Source organism: Pezoporus occidentalis, unplaced genomic scaffold (genome assembly GCF_034315485.1).
Source record: "Pezoporus occidentalis ecotype Australia unplaced genomic scaffold, CSIRO_AGI_Poc_V1 ctg16, whole genome shotgun sequence".
NCBI classification, from domain to species: Eukaryota; Metazoa; Chordata; class Aves; order Psittaciformes; family Psittacidae; genus Pezoporus; species Pezoporus occidentalis.
The window spans coordinates 5,188,284-5,211,578 of NW_026913425.1; the positions used below are offsets into that span (position 1 = coordinate 5,188,284).

The 23,295-nt window shown below is 39.6% G+C and overlaps 2 protein-coding genes across 2 annotated transcripts; one reads left to right on the plus strand and one right to left on the minus strand.

Moving 5' to 3' along the window:
• Positions 1-1,432: 1,432 nt before the first annotated feature.
• Positions 1,433-6,352, minus strand: NSA2 (NSA2 ribosome biogenesis factor). The gene is made up of 6 exons (XM_062612276.1): positions 5,772-6,352; positions 5,358-5,705; positions 4,146-4,296; positions 3,668-3,847; positions 2,310-2,502; positions 1,433-1,714 (listed from the first exon to the last, which is right to left on the minus strand). The coding sequence occupies exons 1-6, from the start codon at positions 6,350-6,352 to the stop codon at positions 1,647-1,649; spliced, it is 1,521 nt and encodes a 506-aa protein (XP_062468260.1). The 3' UTR covers positions 1,433-1,646.
• GFM2 (GTP dependent ribosome recycling factor mitochondrial 2) lies at positions 6,232-22,904 on the plus strand. The gene is made up of 22 exons (XM_062612398.1): positions 6,232-6,327; positions 7,052-7,145; positions 7,454-7,543; positions 8,065-8,149; positions 10,286-10,331; positions 11,115-11,212; positions 12,411-12,536; positions 12,925-13,013; positions 14,208-14,296; positions 14,524-14,584; positions 14,680-14,865; positions 16,165-16,245; positions 16,993-17,141; positions 17,650-17,790; positions 17,873-17,972; positions 18,798-18,987; positions 19,654-19,730; positions 20,212-20,350; positions 20,516-20,701; positions 21,712-21,827; positions 22,081-22,263; positions 22,724-22,904. The coding sequence occupies exons 3-22, from the start codon at positions 7,481-7,483 to the stop codon at positions 22,850-22,852; spliced, it is 2,334 nt and encodes a 777-aa protein (XP_062468382.1). The 5' UTR covers positions 6,232-6,327; positions 7,052-7,145; positions 7,454-7,480; the 3' UTR covers positions 22,853-22,904.
• Positions 22,905-23,295: the final 391 nt, after the last annotated feature.

The following is a 23,295-nucleotide window of genomic DNA, read 5'->3' on the forward strand; positions in this document are numbered from 1 at the left end:
TGAAACATTATCTGAGATTTGAAACATCATGAAGATGATTAGGGGATTGGAGTATGTGTCATACAGGAGGCTGAGAGCTGCAATTGTTCAGACTGGCGAAGAGAAAGCTCGGGAGGATTGATCTTTGTGTACAAATACCAGGTGGGGGAGAGGAGGTGGTGGAGTGTATAAAGAAGGTGGACGAAGACTCTTGGTGGTGCCCATTTACAGGACAACCTAGAATATAGGTTTTACTTAAACATAAAATGTCTTAAACTGCAAAAGTGGTCGTACACTGGATCAGGCTGAAAACATCAGAGAAGTGGTGGAGTACCCATTCTTGGAGATACTCAAAACCTGACTGGATATGGCCCTGACACCCTGCTCTAGCAGACTCTGCTTTAAGCAGGGGGCTTGCACTACACCATCTTTTAAGATTCCTTCCAGTCTTAACTACTCTGTGATTCTATAATCTGTCACTCAATTTACTTATTGCAAGTGTGACCACCTCTAACCTTGAACTCATGTTAATACAAAAATCCCCAATGCCAATGTATTCATAGTCTGGCTTCTGAAGTATCTTGAAAGTTTTCTTTGAAAGTTTCCTTCTTACAATATTAAGAGGTTGGAGTGCCCTCATAAACTAGAGAAAGACTGTAAGGCTTTAATTTGATGTGGAATTTGTGTTAAAAAGCTCCTTGGCATGAAGTACTATTTAAGAGTCGGAGTATTAAGTAGGCAAGTATGTTTATTTGTAGTCACAGATTGTGCTGAATTTGTCTGCTACCAAATTGTTGACACGAATATTACTGATGCAGTTACATAAATCACCAAAAGCTTCCAGTTTAGAAGCAGCTTTTGTTTCTTGTATTTCAAAGACACAAGCTAAACATATATTGATCAGTTGATGCTTGTGATCTTTAGTTTTTCTTGAATGCCACCAAAATAGCTACAAGTAGGATCAGGACTGTCATACCTTTCTCAAATTTCACATCTTAAAACCCCTTCAACTTCATATATTTAAACTTATGAAACTGTTCTCCTCTTACCTAGAACTACAGTTCTGAACTCTCAAGCCCTTATTCTTTCCATTAATGCAGCCATGGAGGCAGAGGGGAGAAAGATGTTGAGATAATGATGGAGTAGGAAATAGCCCATGCTTCCATAAAGGCAAGTATCAAACTGCGTGTTTAATTTCTGATGTCAGACTGCAGGAAGATTCTAGCTGCATTCTTCCAGCTCTTCTGCTTTCCCAGAAGCAGAGTACAAGTTAATATATTCTTCTATACCTTCAGCTATTACAGTAGGACATCATGTGAGACAGTGGTTGTATTTCCCATCACTAGAAATGTAAGCTGAATTAAGAATTTATACAATATATCTAAGCCAGGAAACTGCTACTGTAAAAACACCACTAAAGTTCAGATCAAATCCATACTACATTAGCAAAACATGAAAATTGCATCCTTTTATTTGGACAGCATTCAGCTGAACAAACATACTAAATACAAAAACCCGAGCAGTTGTTTCTGGCATCTTTAAGTTCTTTACCAGCTGGTGGTGGTCAACATTCTTGAATGGTTGAAGGTTCCAGAGATCTTGCAAACTTGTTGAAACTCCACTGATTTTGCAGGAGCCCATGTCCAATGTTTAGTATCAAACACAACTTAAACAAGCAGAACTGCATTAATGCAGCCATCGTTTTCTGGATTGTTTGTTACCTGTGCATATTTCCCTGGAGAGAAAAGGGAATTAAATGTCCATGTTTGCAAGTGCAGTCCATGTGTCTCTTTTAAGGGAATTCCTGTTACAAACCTGAAATGCATTTTGAAAGCTAAATCTTATCTTTGCTGAGCTGCAAACTGAGGTTCCCAAAATATTTTATTTAGGCTGTTTCTTATGAATGGATCATTTAGAGTTCTGGGTAGATGGGGCGGGGACGGTAAACCAACACAGGTTCTGCTACTGTCCAAGTCAACCTCTCTGCTGACCCTTCACAGCCTGGTCCTATGAAGATGCTTCTACCTGGAACTTCCATTGAAAACGTTATAATTGTTCATAGTTACAAGGTTACATCTTTACACACTTGCAGCATTGCTTAGTGTGAGACACAGGCAAACAAGCTGAATATTTATTCTGAACTTCCCTTAATTTGAAAGTGTGAATGGAAAGCCTAAGATTAACACTTAAAGCTTGCATTTTTAGAGCTGCATAGGTTTGGGCTGTAGCTGAAACAACTGCTAACACCTAGCAAAGATCATATGACTATAGGCTGTGGGCTCAATGATACACCAGGCAACAAAGACCTAAAAACATACAAAAGTACTTACCCCATATAACTTTGCCCCCTTGTGTCACGAGGCCCAGCTCACTCACGTTCACCTCAATGATGGTACCCTTGGTAATTACACCAAGTGTGGTATACAAAGGAGAAGAAGGATTCTTTTTTACACCAAGGATAGGTAGGCAAAAAGTAGCTTTAAGTTCAGGATGCGTCACGTGTGCCTTCTTGAAACGTAAGCCCTGTTGCATAAGGAATGTTAGAATGAGTTATTATTTGTTTTAAGGCCTCATGACTAATCTTAGTTTAATTTCAGCATTATATTCTCAGTTTCCTATGTTTTGAGATACTGGTAAGAATGAAATGATTTAGTACATAGAATGCTGTCTGCTTACTATGTAAGACCAGATTTACTCAAAAAACGGATCAATAACAAGATAAAGTTATCCACATATGTTTTCAGAATGACCATTTTCAGTCGTAGTATAAGAATAATGCTTGCTATCTCAGATGGCTTCTGTTCCATTAAGAAATGAGGTAGTTATGGTAATGCATTTAAGAGTGCTACAGGGTTTTAAGACTAAAAATTTTTTCCTTCTTATAAAGCTGAAAAATCTTTTTCACATGCTGTAAAATATGAAATGCCCATCTCTTATAACACTATCTAGTGACCTGTGCTTTGTGAAGGGTACTTCACCATTAAATATCAGAAAATCTTTCATGACATTAAAAATCTAGTCTTCCATGTAAGACCATCAAAATAGTAATGAGGTATGATCCAACAGGCAGCCTGCATAGTGATTCTGTTGATTCCTGTGAGAAAACAGGAACAGGTACTTTAGAAGACCTTTAGAAGACAGTGTCTTGGTGATTCAGGTTTTTTTTTCTCCTGTACACCACCAGGCTGCTAGAGCCCCGGCACTGTTCTGCAGGTGTGTAAGAAAAGGTCAGGCTGGAGACACAGCATTTCCCTTGTGTACAGTCACGACTGTGCTTCAAGCTTACTTAACAAGCCAAACTGAAGGAATTCTGGAATCCTAGAAGAGAGATGGCTTTTACAGCTGACAGAACCATAGCAGCTTGAAAAAGAAGCCTCCAACTTTAAAAGCTATTCAGTGTGTCTTTGCTAACGGCCTTCTGTGCTAATTTGAGAGCTTGCAGCTTTGACTTACTGGCATCACCTGAGTTAGGGGAGTATGAGCAGAGGTATTTCAGCACAGGCTGTGGCTGCAGGGGCATCTCCCTACCCTCAGGTTATCAGAAGTTTAGATTTCTGCAAGGGAACTAATAGAAGTGTTCTACATCAACAGTAATCAAGTGCATTATCATAGAAGAAAGCTTCCTCCCACAGGAACTCAAAGCAGTAAGTCAAAGAATTGAACATGCTTTAAGGCTCAAGGACATTACCATTGGTCGAATGAATCGCTCATATTTAGGAGGCTTCCTGGTAAAGCCATCTCCAACAAAGCAAACTTTTGTGACCATTCTCTTCCAGGCCTTCTTCTTTCTCTTTCCTGTACGAATCACTTTTAAAACTTCAGTTTCTCCTTGTGCACGGACCTTTGGGACAGGAACTTCCCATTTCCCCTAGAACAGTCAACAGTCTTAGGTTGCTAAATGAAGGAATAACCAAAGAATTAAAAAAACCAACCCTAAAGCGTAGTGGTAGACCAGACTTTTTATACAACTCATAGCCAACTTATTTTAATCAGCATTTAAAGTTATTAATGTTGTGATACTGCATACGCTTACTTTTCAGTTGCTCAATGTTTCAGGTTTTACTTAGACATTTCTTATAGGCTGTAAGTCACCTGAGTATCAGCCACTCAAAGTGGTCACTGTCACAAGTAATTCTAAGTATCTGAATTTTAATACAGTTACTTACGGCTTTTTCTTTTCTTTTCTGTTTGATCATGTTAGATAGAACCTTAGCCCGGGATTGGCCCTCTCTGTCCAGCAGGTATGCTGGTACAGCTCCTTTAGGTGTTTTTTCATCATTCTTTTTCTTTGCATTTCTCTTTTCGTGCATTTTAATGCTGCAATGAAAGAAAAACAGTATCAAAATAGGGAAAAAAACCACACTTATTTTTAGATATAAATTTAGCTTGTGCCAGATGAAAATTTCAAGAGACATTTGTAAAGAAGTGCGTATGTATACTTAAGGAATAATCCTAAATTCTTTTCATGGTAAAAGAGTAATTTCATGTAATGTAACAACTGACAGGCTCCACAGTGCATAAAAGCCTGTCTATTCCTGTTAAGACTGAAACACAAGATACGCATTTTATGAAGGAATTTCTGAATCACTTAAAGCAAGCAGCCAAGTACTTTGAGAGATTACAGCCTTCCTCTCCAACAAAAAATAACAAATTGCTCCTCAGATTGGATAGCAATGCTTGCAAATCTGAGGCATATATGTGCGTAGGAGTTGTGTTTTTTCATTTTGAGGCCATGTGGGGAGGGGGGAGAAGATGTACAAACTAGTTAACAAATCCAACACCTTTACAAATAGCAGAGGAAAATTACTGTTTACACTTGGAAAACTAGCAAAGCAACATGGTGGATAGTTACTGAGTTCATTAGAAATAATTAATATTGCTAACAGCTTAAATTTCAGTTTCTAATAACAGTTAATAATTTTTCAGGAAAATGCATCTGTTTATCTATGCCTGATACTGTAGTTTATCCTGTAAAACCAGCGTCATGTTCTGATCAAATACTGTCCGTGTTACTGTATGTTTTGTATTAACACTGCTAAAAAACGGCCTGCTGCCTATTGCTGTAGTAATGTACAGCACTTGATATAAACCCAAGTAAATGCATTCATATTTTTGTCTTAACTACATTAGTCAGTGCTATTGCTATTTAACACCTATCTTAAAGAATGCTTTTACGAGCAGAACTGTTAACATCCACTGACAAGAGTGGAAACCTGAAATGTCTTCAATGTGGCAAAACCCACTCTCTTCTACAACTTGAGCACTATTTAAAAATACACCAAGTAACAGGTACTAGTTCTTAGTTATGATATTACTGTCCCGCCTCATCCTTCAAATGCCAGGATGCCCGTACGGCGCCATGAGAGGCTGGTACTCACGTTTTCTTCATCTGTATCTTCTCGGCATGCCGCTGCTTGTGGTAGAGCTTGGCCTTCAGCCCAATCATCTTCTTGGCCTTCCGGGACCGCTCGTGAGCCTCGCGGCCCTCCTTCTTCCTCCTCTTCTCGTGGTAGTCCAGGCGGTACCCATACCGCTTGCGGTGCAGCTCGATGTACTCGTTCTGCGGCTGTGGGCACAAGGCAGCGCGGTGAGCGAAGACCGGGCGGCCGAGCTGATCCCGCACCCTCGCCGAGACCCGGCGCCGCTGCGACACGCGGAGGAGCCCGAGGAGGCTGCGGCCCGGCGGCGGCACCCTCAGCGCGGGGCGGCGGAGCCAGCTCGGCCACCTTCACCCCTGGCCCGTCGCGCCCGGTGGCCGCCGTCCCTCCCCACCCAGCCGCCCCGGCTCCCACCATGGCTCTGTCCCCCCCGCCACGCCGAGCTCTCCGTCCGGCGGCTTCCTCCGCAGCGGAAAGGCCGGGCCGGAGGGGAAGCGGCCCCGGCTGGAAACGCTCCTCAGCGGAGCTTTGGTTCCTCCTGGCGGAAAAGCGGCTTGCGGCCCCCGAGGGCTAAGAGCCCGAGTTGTCAGGGCCAGAGGAGAGGGAAATGGAGCGGCGGAGGCCGGAGCAGCGCTGTCTGCAGATTGGGCCTGTCGGGTCAGGGCAGGAGGACGGAACCGTGGGAGGGCGGTTGGGTGGCGGGGAAAGGAAAGAGGAGCGCGCCTTCCGTCGGTATGGAGGCTGTTTCCGGCAAGCCCAGCCCTGGCCGTGTTAAGGCGCTTCGGCCGGAGGCAGGGCCCTGCGGACTGACGCGGCCGGGAGCGACTTGTCGGTGTGCGGAGCGCAGCGGGGCAGCGGCCGCCCGGCTCGGCGGCGGGCGAGGGGCGGCTTGGGGGCACGGCTGCCGCCCGGCCCCGCGGGTCAGCGCCCTGCGGCTCTGGCTCTGGAGGTCGAGTGTGTGGCTCGTAAGGTAAGGTGGGGGTGCAACTGGACATGGTACTAGGATAGACTCCACAACTCGTTAAAGTCGTAAAGTAGGCATGCTTTTATTCAGCGCTGAGGTGCATGGGGAATAGCTCCTCCAAAGGCATGAGCATCGTTTCCCCTTTGCGTTTATCCTCTGAAGTTAGACATAGGCATGAGGTTGCACAACACGCCTATACATATTCATGTCCTATCCCCGCTTCGTATTATAATGAGCTAAGAAGTCCTTTGCGCCTGCGCAGTGCCTCCTAGTAATCGGGGGTGATGGTCTCAAGATGAAGTAAATGAGTCTTTCTCGACCCTGAACTTTTCATCTCCAGTCGTTACGTATGCTCCCCGGAGGCTTGGTCATTGTCCAAAGCGCAGAGCCAATTTCAGCAGGCCTGGGCGTCCAAAGGATGGGAACCAAGTCACGGTCCCTGTCTCTTAACAATAGCCATGTCCTTACGTCTTGTTCTAGTATACACGGCGAGTACAGTAAGCGTGAACGAGCAGTAACATTGTCAGGCAAGTGGCTTAATCCTAACCCCCCTGTATGTTGGTTAACCCTTTGCATCGGATATTGGTGTTTTCCAAAATAAGCAGCAGCCAGCTAGGAATGCGGCTGAAGCTGCTGGTTTTGGGCTCTGTGTCACAGTGGTTTGGGCAATGTTTAAAAACTCATGGTGGTTAATATTTGGCTTTTTTTTTTTTTTTAATGTCCCAAATAGGTCGTTTTCCTTGCCCATCCTCTGTCCCTTCCAGATCAGAAGAGCTGTTTGCACTTCACAGATTTGTAACCCATACTCTGGAGCTTATGTGAGTGTGAACTCTTGATGTTAATTTTTCTGCTTTACTGTTTGCTAATTTCTTTATGACACGTATTTAGTGTTGGTGGACATGCTTTTATACTGCATTTTTAAGGCTTAATGATGTAGATCAATAATTACTTAAAGTCTGTTAGACTTTTACAGATGATAACACCTGTTTAATCTGCAGAGCAGTAACCTGAAGAACAGTAACATGATACAACTTAAAAAACAGTTAAATTTCATATTTGATATATATGGAAGTAATACAGTTACCGATTTCTTGTCATAAACATTTTGTATAATGTTTACTTATCTTGGCAGGGAACAGCTTTAGAAACAGGAGCCAGGATGTTAAGAATTACAAGGAAATTTTCAGTGAACACATTGAAGTCATCAAGTTTATGCAGTGAGGTAAACTTTTTTCCCAAATTTTGATGTTTAGCCTGTGAGCAAACAAAATACTTAGGTTAGTCTGAGTAAACTGCAAACAGAATGCATAATTTCATGTTGGAATTAGGTGTGACAGAAGTCAGAGGGTGGAAGTTGAATTTGTAACTTTTCTGTAAACTTTTCTAGTTATCTGTGATTTTGACTACCTCACATTTGTCATTGTTAAGTTTATATTATTTACATAAATAATTAGACCTATTTAAAATATTGTGGCTACCAGCATGTTTTGATGCTATCATAGATTTTTACTAGACTTGCAAAATAATATTGGGATTGGACTTGGTTTAAATCTCAGTGCTACTGCCTTCATGCTTCTGCTTCCAAATATCTGGTATTTTAAGCTTATCTAAGTAGCCAGCAAGAGTATCCAATCCTTTAGATGTTTAGGGTTTTTTAGTTTATTTTTCTACAGGCAAATATGTAGCTATGAAGTAATATTTATAATGATAAATATTCTGTATGATTTTTTTCTCTCTTTTAAGCACACATATTTCAGGAACACAAAAATGGGAGTCATAAGTATGGTACAGCAAAACTGCTGTCTAAGAAGCTACAGTTCTCCACCAGGTATAAGTTTAAATTATTTTCTTAATAATAAGTGTTACTCAACAAATGAGTAAGAATACTTTCTGTATTGTGTTTTATTGAATTCTTCCGGTCATTATCTATAGAATTTGGTGTATGAAGCACAATGAAAGCAGTTAAAAGGTTTAAGGACTGAAGTGTTTTGTATTGCTACTCTTTTCTCAGATGTATGGTATAAAGCTTTTAGAAAATAATAATACGGAAAGATACAGATATATAAGAAGTCAGGTCAGTTTTGAAGTGTGATGGAACTCCTGTCCAGTTGCCTGAAGTACTAATCAGTTATCAAGTAACTGATGATAACCAGCATCTTGGGCAAGGGGACAAAGACAGGAACCTGATTAAATGGAATTTTTACGTTATCATTAATGTATTTTCTTTTCAGGATAAAAGAGAGTAAAAAGAATAAGATACTTGGAAAACAAAAATTCAGTTAAAAGGGATTTTTTCTATTTTTTGAGTAACTACACTGAGAATGAATGGAAATGAATTGATAGAAGCTAGTGTTAGAGTAAGGGGCTTCTTTTTCCGCACTTTCTTTACATCAAGGTGGAGATGGGAAGAAAATATTGGTTACTGGTGGGTAACCAGCTTATTTAAAAACAAAATGTTAATGAATTCAGCACTGTGTATCTTAGCAAAAGCTTTTAACCTACAGTCACAGACCTGAGAAGACTTACTCTTAATAGCTAATGTCAGCACAGTCTCAGTTGCCATGTATTGCTGTTTCTCTATAGTTGTTTCTGCAATGTCATTGGTGCCTACTGTATTTATGTTCTGTTTTGCTGTGCTGAGTATCTCAGTGTGTCACATGGAGGCAGCGCTTCATTCCATACACAAGAAGGTATCATGATTTAGGCAAGCAAGAAATGTGCAATGTACTAATGTGTTATTTTATGGGCTATTTTAGAAACTGGAGGGAAAAAGGAAGTGTTATTTGCAGGTTTTATTTAGGGTGGTGGTAGGTGTTGGTGAATTTCCAGCCTGATACCATGCTTCTCCTAAGATCAGTCTTTCTCCTCATCAAAGTGTTAACCTTTAAGATGCTTTGTTAATGTCTCTCTGGTAAGAGGGATGATCTATTGTATATGGTGAAGGAATGTTAGTTTAAATACTGTTGAGTTCAGTTTGATGTACTAAAGATAAAGTAGCAGGACACCTTTCTGAAACGCCACTTAAATGATTTAAGTCACTGAATTATGGATTAGTCTCATAAAAATATAGCCTGGCTGTGACGTTTCAAAGACAGACTCCAGTTCTGGTGAAATCTGAAGACCTTTATTTCGCATCTCGCATCCCTTTTATAGTCTACTAAGTGCTAAGCAATAACTTTCCACTCTTTTACTCCCTTATCATCCCAATTTAGCAAAACTGCTGTTTGGTCTGTCTTTGAGATGCACATCCTGCTTTATCTTGCAAACCACCTGCTTTGTTTTGCTAACTGATCTTTACTCTTCATTGTTCTCTTTACAGTTCCCAAGGTTTAGGCCAGACCAAGGCATTAACACCTGGTGTTTTCTTCACTGTTCCCTAGGCTTAAGCTGGACCAGGGCGATAACGCCTGGATCCATTTTGTTAGCTATTTCTATCCCACCACCCACATCTGACAGCTTATTTTCCAACTAAATAGTGTGTGAGAGAGGAAATACATTTTAAGAAAACAATAACGTAAAACGCACTCCCATGTTTTCTTAGCGTAGGTCAGTTTGTGTTTTCTTCTGAAGGATTATGCTGTCTAGCTTCAGCGTTTGAAGGAGAAATGACTTTTGAAATTTGCTTATAGCTGGTTCAGATGAATGTCAGCATTACAGTTGTTGAACTGTGGTAAGTTTTGTTACTGCTCCTGCAGAGTAAGATTTTGCTGTGCTGGTGGTACTGTTAGGTGTTGGCTTTTTCCTATTGTTTCTGAATTACAACTGTTTTGAAGAGTTTTGTTGTTTTGTGTTTTTTTTTGTAAGAGCAAGAGAGCAATTTGTTGAAAATATGTATCTGTAGAAATTTGAATCTGAATCTTTGTTTTAGTAAGTTTTTAGGAGCTTTCTTAAATATATTTAATTTTGTTAGAATGATTTCTGCATTGAGATAAATCTTAAAAATTGTTGTCTTATTTGTCTCTAGGAGATGTTAAGTCCCTGCGTTCTGTTATTAATCCTCATATATCCAGGTACGTCAAGCTAGCTTCTTTTTTGGGTGTAACTGGCAGTCAGAGCAATTGATGTGATGAAAACTCATAGGTTGTTGCTATGCCCATCACCTGCATAGTTCAAGTGCATGTTCTACATTGAAGTTAGTATTTATTTACCTTACTCTTCTGACATTTCAACACGGAGTGGTTGTTGGTGTCAAAGGGGTCTTGGACTGTCTCTTTTTTACATCATCAGAACCAGAACTGGGCTCTTAGGGAAGCTCCAAATCCATGATGGGTGCAGGAAGCTGAACAAGGGGTAAGGGATGTTGGGGGATCTAGACAATGGCTGTGGGCAGGGAACTTTGTGTTCATGGGATCACTCAGCTGTGTTAGATGAGGGCCTTAGTAAGGAGGCCAAGGTAATTAGAGGGTGAGCTGCCAAAGGAATGGCTTGGGGGTGAATTTCTCTTAGAAGACTATTACTGTCCTAAAGGCGAATTCAGCTAGCATTAACAGTGATTATGGGGGCTGATGGCAAGCCTGTGATGGAGGGAAGTAGTGAAGGAACTTTGGAAGTTGCTGGTGAGTAAAGGGTGTGTATATGATGGATTGTTTCAGGCATCAAGGGTTAGTGGTTGGAATAGAGGAGATGGTGGAGGGGCTGCTTCTATTTCAGAAAGTACACTGTCTCAAATATGCAGCAGAAGAAAAATGTTAATCTGATGTGCTATTCTAAGTGAATATTAATTGCTTATGCAGATAACAATATCACGGAATAAAAAATTGCCACAGTAAAAGCAATGTTTTTGCTTTATGCAGAATCCGAAACATTGGCATTATGGCCCACATTGATGCAGGGAAGACTACCACAACAGAGAGAATGCTGTATTATTCTGGATACATAAGAACCCTTGGAGGTTAGAAATACTTTCTGAATGTCATTTAATAGTATACAGTAACTTGCAGTGCAGTTAGAGGTTACTGGTAAGAGTATGTTCCAGAGTTGTGCTGGAATATAATGAGATGCTAATACACATTTCATTATGTTCAAAGGCAGTTGTACTTTGAGAGATCATAGGTTCATATTTTACTTTTGTTGGACTGTGTTTTATTCAACATATAATTAGAGGATCTCCTTGTTTTACTTGATGCTCATCACCTGTTCTGGTAAGCTGTTTTTTCAGTTCTGGTTTGACTTGTAAAGAAACTAGACTAACAAAAAGTAGCCATTCCTGTTGAAAGCCACAGCACAGGAAGAATTCCTTGCATCAGCAATTCTCACAAAGTTCTTCAAGATTGGAAGAGTCACACAAGTCTCCATGTGTGCTACATTTTGGCCTTTTAAATATAATTCCCCATTTTCTACTGTGTATGGGAATGGTAGATGTTAGGCTTATGGAGCAGTTGAACTTGGTGGTCTGTTTCCTGCTTGTTTAAAAATGTGGAACTGCTTCTTTTTTATAAAAAATCCCAAAACAACCCCTTCCACACACACAAAAAAAAACCACCAAAAAAAAAAAACCAAAAACAACACAACCACAACCTCCTCTTTGTTCTGGGTGTCGTGGGAGGGCGGAATTCCAGTTAAATTTAGTTTTAACTTAATTACCTTTTAATTAATAAATTCTAAAATGTAAGTCACATTCCATACAATGAGTGCAGCTGGTTTGGGTTGTTTTTTTTTTTGTTTGGTTTGTTTGTTTGTCTGGGTTTTTTTTGTTGGTTTTTTTTTGGTGTGTGTTTGTTTTGTTTGGGTTTTTTGTTTGTTTGTTTGTTTGTTTTTTGGTGGGTTTTTTGGTTTGGGTTGTTTGGGGGTTTTTTAGCTGTAGTTTGTTCATGTTTTTGGATTTCACTTTAGTGTGGTGTTACTAGGATTAAGAACAATGAAAACGTTGCTGGAATTGCTTGCCTTTAACTTAGAGAGCGTTTGTTCCCTGGGAAGGGAGCCTGCTTAAATTAGCTGACATGACCGTTTTTTGGAAAAGGCTAGTTTTCATCATTTGTACATATATAAAAGGGATAGCATTTCCAAATCTCTCTTGGCATCTGATCAGATGACAATTTCAGGTTTTGGATTATTTATCTACCAGCTATAATCCTGCTTTCTGTTCATAGATGTTGATGATGGGGATACAGTGACAGATTTTATGGTACAGGAGCGAGAACGTGGTATTACCATTCAGTCTGCTGCTGTTACGTTCGACTGGAAGGACTACAGAATCAACTTGATTGACACCCCAGGTACTGCACTTCAGCAGTACACGTATTATTAGGGAAGAGTAGATTAGGTGGGTTGTTGTAGAGTGTCTTAGTTTTAAATATGGTGCAATATTTAATTGGTTTGATTGCATCAGTAAAAAGGTCTATACTGAGCTCCATTCAGCTTTGGCTAATTATTGTTTAATGGTGCCTAATCGAGCTTCTTCAAGGTGAGGTCAGACATTTCCACATTAAATTGCTCTCAGTTCTGAGATTGCAATGTAACAGTCTTGTGTCTTTCAAGGACTGATGGTAGATTTCTCTGCAAATGAAGACAGGGCTGTTTTGATATGATTAAATTGAAAATGTAATCACCTGTTGATGTTACCAGTTTGAATTATGATGGTATAAAAGGAAGTTTGTTTATTAGGTCATGTGGACTTTACAGTGGAAGTTGAACGTTGTTTAAGAGTGCTGGATGGAGCAGTAGCGGTATTTGATGCTTCAGCTGGTGTTGAGGTAAAAATAATCCGTTTTTGTTTGTTTGTTTTTTCTAATGATTTAGACCGAAATAATAATAATAGTACACAGATGTTGCTCTGCATTATCTCTTTTGATGCTTTGATCAAAGTTCAGCTTCAGGAAGCTGTGCTTTTTATTTAAAGTCCTTCAGTGTAGCGGTATTTCCATGTTAATAAGGGACAACTAAATGGAATTTGCATTAATACCTGGTGAGGTGGTTATTTTGTTGCTGTGCTATGCAGACATTGAGGTGAATGCTTCTTGCTAACTCCACCAGTGGAAAGAAATTAATACCTGTTCATTTCTCATTTTCAGTTGTCATGTAGAAAATAAAATTATTTTCATAGAGAATTTCTCACTCCCCAGTGGCCTATTTAACATGCCCTTTGAGGTGTAGTACGGAAAGGGTGGAGACAGGCTGGAATTTGACATTATAGCATGGGAGGTTTGAGTAGTTCAGTCCTATACATAAGTTACGTGTTGTAAAATTGCTGTGTTCCATGGGAGATGCCTTTTTTCTTGATGAGGGAACTCTTCTTGATCAGTGTGAATCACATGGTTTAACTTGCTATTGGAAAGCATTTAGGTGCCATCATATGTGAGCCTGAGCTGCGTAACAGCACCTGCACCCAACAACAAACCAATTAGATCTGCTGTGTTTTTTCTGAAACTGTGTAGGAAATTCTTGCACAATTTCCATGTATTGGTAAGAGACTATTTCTGAATCTGAACTGATTTTCATATATGCCTGTTTTGACTTTAAAACAAAAGTGTGTATCATAAATAGCTCAGCAGTACACAAATTACTAGCCAAAACCACAGCAGTTTTTACTGTTGTTTGTGTAGCCACAGAAATGCTTGTCTGTGTATGCTTAAGTAGCTTATCAATAAAGCCTTAGTCTCTACATTACTGAGTTCTTTCCATATTTATCCGTTGTAAGGCTTAGTTTCTCTCCATGTTCCTTTCCCATATGCCTGTGTGCCCTTAGCAAGGGAGGGGGAGTAGTGATAGCTGAGAGATAAGATGAGACAAAGCTGCTTGTGGAGTTCATCTGTGCTGCTGGATGTGGGGTTGTTGAAGCACTTTCAGCACAGTTTCCTCCTGTACTCTGAATTTAGCCCCTCAGCCATACTGGCGAGTGTATAGTTCAGCTGTCAGCACTAATGTTTCCATTTTGCCTTTTGCTTTAGGCCCAAACTCTGACAGTGTGGAGACAAGCAGATAAACATCAGATACCACGAATATGCTTTTTGAACAAGATGGACAAAAGCAGGGCAAGGTATTTGGACAGTTACTTTAATCATTGCTAAAAATCTTGTAAGAGAATGCATCTAATCCAGTTAAAGTTTTTCTGTTAAACATAGAATAAGGCAATTATATTTACTATATGTATCTTTGGTTACACAGATGCATATTTTTATGGTCATTTTTGCAGTAAATAAGGAATGATAAACTGATTTTTCTATGTTTTGTGTAACTTAGTATCTTTTTTTTTTTTTTACGTAGTTTTACATATGCTGTTGAGAGTATCAAACAAAAGTTGAAGACAAAACCTTTGCTTTTACAGGTAAGCTTAGATATTAAATGCTTACTTGCTATCTTTTGAATAGGCTTCCTTTCTTAGTGCTTTGCAGCTGTCTAAAATCTCTACTCTATTTGCAGTTGCCCATTGGGGAAGCCAAGACCTTCAGAGGACTGGTTGATGTGGTCACTAAGGAACAAATAATTTGGAAACCTACTTCTGATTTGGATGATGGAAAAAATTTTGAGCAAAAGCTGCTGCTGGAATCTGATGATCCCAACCTGTTCCAAGAAGTCCAGGATGCCAGAAATACTTTAATAGAACAAGTAAAGTTCTAAAGTAAATGCGTAATATATTTACACCCGTTATTTAGACCAGTAACAAAAATAGCGTAGAAGGGACCTTTGGAGGTGTCTCCTGACCTGGTCAAAGCAGGCCTAACTTCAGTGCTAGATCAGGTTTCTCAGGTCTTCTTGAGTTGAGTTTTCACATCCCTAAGGATGATCATTGCAAGCTGTCTAAGCAGCCTTCCCCGTGCTTGATCATTCTTGTAGTAGAACATCATTTCTTTTTATCCAGTGGGAATTTACCATGTTGCAACCTGTGACAGTGACACTTGTCTTTTCCTTGTGTACATGTGAGAAGACTCTGGCTCTGTTTTTCTGGCCCACCACCCCACCATTACAAGTAGTAAGAGGCAGCATTTGCATCCTGCCTTAGCCTCTCCAAGTTAGAGAGACCCATCTCTCTGGGCTTCTGGCTGCAATCCAGCCACCTGAGTGCTTTTCCACTGGACTTGCTGCAGTTTGTCAGTCTCTTTTGTGCTGGGGACCCTAAAAGCTGACAATGTTTCAGATGCAGCTTCACAAGTGCATGGTAGAGGGTACTAACCTTTTGCCCTGATCCACTGGCCATGCTTTTGGTGCTGCAGCCTGGTGGTCAGTTAGCCTTTGTCACTGAAAGGGGATGCTGCTGCCTCATGCTCACTTGTCCATCAGGACCTTCTGGTTGACTTCTGCAGAGCTGTTTCCTAGTTGATCCCTGCTGTGTATCAATACAGTATTTGATCAATTGCTGTCGTAGCCACTAGAGGGGGCAAAATGCCTTCCTATATGTAGCTTGTCCTTGGCCTATGGCACTGCAAAGGAGTAGTTTTATTTGTCAGCCTTGGCGGTACAGTTTGAAAACACAGTTGAGCTCTTAGACCTACAAGCCTTTGATATGAGGGGTGTTAAAATGCCCTGAAAGCTTGTCTCTTTTTGTCCAGCTCACAGAGGTTACTTGCTGCTTACTTCAGACTGCCCTGTTTGCAGATGTGAAATACATTCAGTTGTACCTTGCATAGCTGTCACTGTATGGCTGCAGGTTTTTCTCGGTTTCAGGGAGAACAAATATTCTCTCTCCCACTGATGTTTTGCCTGACAGCAGCTTTATAAATTCATTCCCCCATCCCCATACTTTCTTGGAACCTTCATTCCCATATTTTTCTATGGTTTGAGTATATGATCTATGATGTCTTTAAAGGCTTCGTTCCTGCTCTTTTTAGCTATATATACTGAACAACTGAGATTTGTGACTTGTCTGTGAGACTGCTGTATGCCAAATAAAGAACTATTCTGTTGAAGGTTGCAGATCTGGATGATGAATTTGCTGAACTGGTTCTAGGAGAATACAGTGAAAATTTGGACTTAATACCAGCTGATAAGGTAATTTTCACATTATTTACATTATTCATAAAAAAGTTTTTGCTGGTTCTTATCCTGAAGGGCTTTTTTTTTAATTCCTCTGGTACATGCAGCTGATGATTTTGCAGATGTGCATTTTTATCAACAACAAAAAAAATCACATCAGCTTTTGTAGTGAATTTACAGCACTGAATTTAGGAAAATACAGTCAAGCTTACTACTTTAATTTTTTACAGTAATGCAATAACTATGATTCTTAGACATGCTAGGCACAATGTTAAAAATAGGGTACCTTTGTTCAGGAGTGGTGGCTGCTTGGTTGTGTGGTTATTTTGTCTGTTGTTTTTTTTTTAAAGTTAGGCTGCTGCAAAAGAGTTTAGGGAAAGGTGAATGGAATTTCCAGGTGGACTCAGTGCAGTACATGTCTGAGCTGGTGACTTTTACTAACAAAAGTAGCATCTTGGCTTCTGTGAATGGTTAGATCTTCAGACACTGCATGTTGAAAGTGGTGAGGTACAACATTCTGAATTAAAAGGACTGTTAGAACAGGAACAGGTGCAGATCTGCATGAAATGTTCAGAAACCTGAACAATTTGGTTTGTGGTTTGCAGCTCATTAAAAGCAGTAACAGGAGTTTGGATGAGTGCTGTTGTATTTGCAGGCACGGTTTTTAACTTTTGGGGATTTGTTAGCAATATCTGATAGCTGTAATGTAGTTTAAGGGTAAACTGTAGTTCATGTTAACAGAAACTAATTCTTTTTTTGCAGTTACAGTCTGCTATCCGCAGAGTCACGCTAGCTCAGAAAGCAGTACCTGTACTCTGTGGCAGTGCACTGAAGAACAAAGGAGTGCAGCCGTTACTGGATGCTGTTACTATGTACCTGCCTGCACCTAATGAGCGTTCATATGAGTTTCTGTAAGTAGAGGGAGGAAAGGAGGGTCAGGAAAAAGCATAAATAGCATAGTAGGAAAGCATAAAAGGAGAAAATGAAAAATATTAACAAAGCATCCATATCTTTAAAAATGTTTACTGGTCTGTTTATTAAATAACAGTAGAGATGTGCAGATATAAAAAACACACCTGACTACTGACCCTTCTTTGCTCAATTTTACTGGAATTGTGTGCATTTATCTCCAGTTATCAAACTTGCACTTTGGAGTTCTAAAGTCTATTTTTAATCTCAGTATACTGCCATTTTACGAAACTGGGGTCTAGGAATCATCTTTAGTACTGGCTGAGCCACATGATATTTTGTGTATCCTGCTGGAGCTGAAATTGCTTAGGTTAATGTTTTTTAGTATAAATTATGTTTTTTTTATTAATTCTGCCTCTGTTACAGTAAGAAACCTGTTGCTTCTTAAATGAGTGGAAATATAGGTAAATGTGAGTTTGAGTGGATTAATCCTACTTTTTTATGTTGCAGACAATGGTACAAGGATGACCTATGTGCCCTAGCATTTAAAGTTCTCCATGATAAATGTCGTGGACCGCTAGTTTTCATTCGTGTTTACTCAGGTTCACTGAAACCTCAGTCAGCTGTTTATAATATTAACAAGAGTTGCACGTGAGTAAGACAGAGGTGTGACTTAATGTAGCCTTAGAACGTCTGTTAGAAGTCCCATGTAATACAAGAATTTCATTTTCAGGGAGAGAATGAGCCGGCTGCTCCTCCCTTTTGCTGATCAGCAAATTGAAATACCATCACTAATGCCTGGCAACATTGCCCTTACTGTTGGGTTGAAACAGGTAATGGAAAATACTGATTATGTTAAGGGAGCTTGTTTCACTAGTGTCCTTTCTGCTTCTGTGGTGGTTTATCTCAGAAGTGTTCTTGATTATTGTGACTTATGTAAACTTGCTTTATTTGAAGTACTTGTACATGTACTTCCCCCCAAAATGTAATATTACAATGTACAAATGTCAGTACCTCAGAGATGCAGTACTGATTATGTGGAATGAAAACTCAAGTTGTGTTTTAATGGGGTTCTGATCTTCGATGTATATTGTAGCTCTTCAAATACATTGTAATGCCATGGAGAGATCTCTGGGGAAGGAGGGTGATGTTAAAATAAGTCACTCAAAAGCAACAGTTTGAGTTCAAGCAAGTTTGTTTCAGGGTTGCTTCTGTTAGTTTAGCAATTCGGTGTTTTGTTGTCTGAACAGGCTGCATAGATCTCATCTGCACAGATTTTTTTTAAATGTAATCAACTTTGTCATGCGTAAGCAGATTTTAATTTAGCAGTGCTGTTCTTTGTGGCTTTGTATCTTGACTGGTAAGTTAGACTTTAAAGTGCAGTGAACTGTGCAAGGATAGGTTAGTCTAAATTTGATCACAGATTTTCCTCTTCCAGATTATTTTAGTTATTTGAAGAGTAATTGTTTACAATAATTGTTCATTAATAAGTGTATAAGTGGAGTTTAGCACAAGTGGTTTTGAGGAAGAGAAATGGTCAGGGTTTGTGGTTTTAGTTTGTGGGGGAGGGGTGTTGTTTGGGAGGTTTTGTTTTGTTTTTGCATATTCCCTCCTCTCCCCATCCTGTGTCTTTTGGGTGACTGAGCGTTGATCTGTAGAGTGCCACTGGAGATACCATAGTGTCATCAAAGGCTTCAGCGGTAGCTGCAGCACGCCAAGCTGAAAGGGATGCTGGGGGAGAGAAAAGATCTAGCAGTAACATAGAGAGCCTTCTGCTGGCAGGCGTGGAGATCCCTGACCCCGTCTTCTTCTGTACAATTGAACCTCCTTCAATGGCCAAACAACAAGGTACAACATAGCTACCTAGGAATATGATAAGATATTCTACAAATGAGGTACTCGAGCATAACCATATTCTCACCTGCTTGACATGAATGGGTTGCACAAATTTATCAGTCTGTGATCCAGTAAGGCCCTGTTTGGTGTTCTGCACAGATGGTATATTTTAGATCATGGTTGTCCATATCCTGGACATGTCCATATACTATTGCCATGTCAAGCAGTACTAGTACTTTTCTAGATTTTGTGTCTAGAAAAATAGTAGTTCTTCATTCTGATAGAAGAGATTGAAGCACTTTCATTTCCTACTGTCGTGCTTAGTTAGTTGACAATTTTTCTTATCTGTAAATAGGGAGCAGTACTTTTTACTGACTTGATCAAGCACAGGCTCCATTCTTTCTTCATACAAGTACAAAATACCACTCCAAAAATAGCATTTTTAATGGTCAAATGAAAGTACTCCTTAGCATGCAATTAATTTGTTGGGAGAGAATCAGAATTTGCAAGTTGTTTGTAATTTGAGCTGACTTTGCCAAAATCTATGCTTCTCTAGTGTCCTTTGGATTTTTTCTGAGAATAAGATTTGACCTTATGAGAAAGTGATGTTTATACATTCATTGTGATTCTCAAATTACTGAAGTCTCTGTAGACATAATGTTTGATATTTATGTACAGATTTGGATAATGCATTGAGCTGCCTTCAGCGTGAAGATCCAAGCTTAAAAGTGAAGCTAGATCCTGACACAGGACAAGTAAGATGAAACTTCTATTGCCTGCCTTTAACCAAGCTTTATTTTGGAACTGTCAAGACTGCTCTTCAGTTAGTTCATTTACATACTGAGGTTTTCTTGAATAGAAAGGACTTGCTGTTCATAACATGTATTTACAAAGTTCTGTGCATCAGACTAAAATGGAGCCTTGTCCACTCGTCCTTTACAGAGAAGAGGAAGTCATCCTGTGCTCTGCGTGTTTGTGACAGCTCTGTATTTTAAAAAAGCATGAATTACTATTGAATAACCTTTTTTGTAGTGGTCACAGTAGTGGTAATAACTCTGTCACTTACGTGGTGTTTATGTCAGATGATCTAAAGCAGTCCTGTTTTCTCTGTAGGCACCTTGGCATTTGAAATATTTCTGAGAGACTATTACCAGCATGCAAGTCCTTGTGTAAAGAGTTTATATTAAAACCTGAGTTTTGCATGGTTTTCCTCTACTCTCTTAACTCTCTTATTAGACTGTTCTTTGTGGCATGGGAGAACTGCACATAGAGATCATTCATGACCGAATCAAACGTGAATATGGAATTGAGACTTATTTGGGACCTCTTCAAATAGCATACAGAGAAACAATCCTAAATGCTGCCCAGGCTACAGGTAAAACAAGTGAATGGAAGGAACATCTTGTTTCTGGTTCTGGCACTTTATGCCATACTTTACATGCTCTTATGAGTAACTGTCAGATGAATTTTATGTATTAGTGTTGTTTCCAAATGGCTGTTTCATGGGTTTTTTTCTTTCTTCTCCCCCCAACGCTCCCAGATGTATTGGACAAAACAGTAGGAGATAAACGACATTTTGTAACTGCAGAGTTAGAGGTGAGGCCTAGGTTAGGGGAGAGAGCAACCACAAAACCTGCCATTGAGTATGCTGTGGGTGTCATTGAAGAACTGCCCAAAGAAGTCCAGGGAGCTATAGAAAACGGAATCACAAATTCATGCATTCAAGGTAAAGAAAGTTTTATGACAGCTATATTGGTCTGACATTTCTGTAAGAAGCAATTTATTACGTTTCTAGGAGGAAAGACTCCTTGGTAGCTTGAAAACTAACAGGTAGTAGCACTAGATGGAAGGGAAAACTGGTATTTCCTTTACTACAAATGTTGCCAAACATTTTTTTCCCTGTGCCAGGAACGGAAGACAGCATGCCTTCGGTTTTATGGTTGATTTCTTCTCAGTCACTCAACACTGAATTTGGGGTTCTTTTGGTTTGCTTTTTAATCTGGTGTAAGAGATAAGGTGTTTACTTTATGATATCATGTAAACCACAGTGATGTAACAGAAATAGTTTGAGATCAACATGTACATACCACAATTTAATAAAATTACTTATTTATTTTTTTTTTAATTTTCAAATATGTTAAATCTGGTACAATAAAAAGCCTTACCTAATTGCAAAGTATAGGTTTTCTAGAGGACTAAAAGCATCCTTTATGTTTTATTAAAAATAGAAAGTATTTAAGAAATTGTGGCCAAAGAACTCTCCCTTATAGCAAAATTACTATGCAGTGAATTGATAAACAAGAATGCCTCTATAAGAAGCGGCATGAGGAGGTTTTTTCCAGTATTGCTGTGTTGAGTTGGAAAGCATGTCTCATCTCTGGTTGTAGAATGATTCTTGACTGTGTGCTTTTTTTGTGCTTCCTGAAGACACTTCAGGATTGTGCCATCTCCAGCCTAAAATTCATGCCATTAAGTACTTAAAAAGCCCATAAATAAATAAAATAGATCTGGCCATGTTCTCTGTAGGGAAAAAACTCTTATGCTTTTTCTCAGATGTGGTTCAGGCCTCCCATCCAGTCTAATACAGGTTTTTGGTGTGGTTGAGAGTCCTGGGCTGGAGGGAGATAACCTACTCTGTGATTTATCCCTTATAATTGAGTTAACCCTGCAGTTAAAAAAATGTTTTTTTCTTTCTTGTGATCCCTACCCCCCCCCCTCCTTTTTTTTTTTCCCTAGGTCCTTTGCTTGGATTCCCAGTTCAGGATATAGATGTGACAGTGCAATCACTGACACTGCATCCCGACACCTCCCATACAATGCTATCAGCCTGTGTCTCCCGTTGCATGCAAAAGGTACAGTGAAACTGTAAGCTGCTGCAGAAGATGCCACATGCCATCTGTACGATGCTGCAGCATGATATACTACTGGGAAAATATGTATCTGGTAATTGTTGTTCTTTGACAGTGAAATGCCCTCACCAGTGCCTTCACAGCTTTTGAAAGTGGGAGGCAGTGTTAGCTCTAGTTATGCAAGTACTTATTTAAAAAAAAAAAAAATCAAACTACCACAAACGGCTTCAATGTAACTCTCCTTCTGTCCATGTAGGCTTTGAAAAAAGCTGGTATTCAAATACTGGAGCCCTTAATGAACCTAGAAATCACAGTAAGTGAAGATCACCTCAGTGCAGCACTTGCTGACCTTGCACAACGGAGAGGTAGTGTTCAGGAAATCCAGAGTCGTCAGGATAATAGAGTTGTGGTTGCTACTGTTCCACTAGCAGAAATGATGGTATGTAATTTTCTTACTAAAGGTAAAACACAAATCTGGTCTTTTTTTATATTCTTAAAAATAATTAGGATTCAGTTCACTATTCCTGTTGTTATGGGTGAAGAAGTTTGAAATGTTTTTTAAAGTAAAGTATTTTAGTTACTGAAGGTCTGAAGCAAGCGCCCACAAATCGAGTACTGTTTTTGTGCCTGATTCAGGTTGTTAAACCAGCACGTTTTCAATTGTAAGTCAGAGAATTAGTAAATACTACTGAAACAGGTTTTACAGAGAACAGTTTTTTTTGTAAGTGTATTAGATTGACTCATTAATATACTGCACTTTTAATACACTAATATTAAACAAATTAACTTACTAGTATGTTGCAGTATACTTCTGTCTTTCTCTCACCTAAGCATCTTTTGTGCTAACTTACCTTCCCATTATCCTAACCTGAGCGATGTATATTCTCCATTTTGTCCAGGGCTACTCAACAGTTTTGCGTTCTCTAACATCAGGCTCAGCAACCTTCACTTTGGAGCTTGCCAGTTACCAGGCCCTGAACAGTCAAGAACAAAGTGCACTGCTTCAGAGGAGGATGGGGTTGGTGTGACTGCTTTACTCTGTAGAACAATAAAGGTATTTTCTGTCCTCCCTCTTAAATATTTTCAGAAGCCTATTTATATACTCCAGTATGTTCTTGTGGGACCAGCTGGTTGTGGTGAATGATGAATTAGCAGCCTTGTGAACAGACTGTGCTTTTAAATGTCCAAGGAAGGTTTCAAAAGACTATGTTCTTCTAGTACAGCCTTGTAATTGCAAAGCAGCTGAACCAGATATGCAACCACAGTTTGCTGCTTTGCAGATTCTTATCTTGCAGATACCTGTAATGAGAAGTGATGCAAATCCTTTTCACAGAAGTGAGCACTAAGTGCACCTTAATATGCCATTAGGACTGTGTATTTACTGGAGTTAAGTAAAGCTCCTGAAGTTTACTTACTTCAGTGTAAGTCTCAAGTCATACCCCTGTAAGTGAAATAACTACAGTTTTGGCAG

Excerpts from the sequence above, each read along its gene's own strand:
- GFM2 (XM_062612398.1), top strand. The coding sequence starts at position 7,481 with ATGTTAAGAATTACAAGGAAATTTTCAGTGAACACATTGAAGTCATCA. Across the intron at positions 11,213-12,410 it reads ATACATAAGAACCCTTGGAG|ATGTTGATGATGGGGATACA; the intron begins GTTAGAAATACT and ends TTCTGTTCATAG. Across the intron at positions 13,014-14,207 it reads ATGCTTCAGCTGGTGTTGAG|GCCCAAACTCTGACAGTGTG; the intron begins GTAAAAATAATC and ends CTTTTGCTTTAG.
- NSA2 (XM_062612276.1), bottom strand. The coding sequence starts at position 6,352 with ATGTCCAGTTGCACCCCCACCTTACCTTACGAGCCACACACTCGACCT. Across the intron at positions 4,297-5,357 it reads AAGATACAGATGAAGAAAAC|CATTAAAATGCACGAAAAGA; the intron begins GTGAGTACCAGC and ends CTTTCATTGCAG. Across the intron at positions 1,715-2,309 it reads AGGGGGCAAAGTTATATGGG|GGAAATATGCACAGGTAACA; the intron begins GTAAGTACTTTT and ends TTTTCTCTCCAG.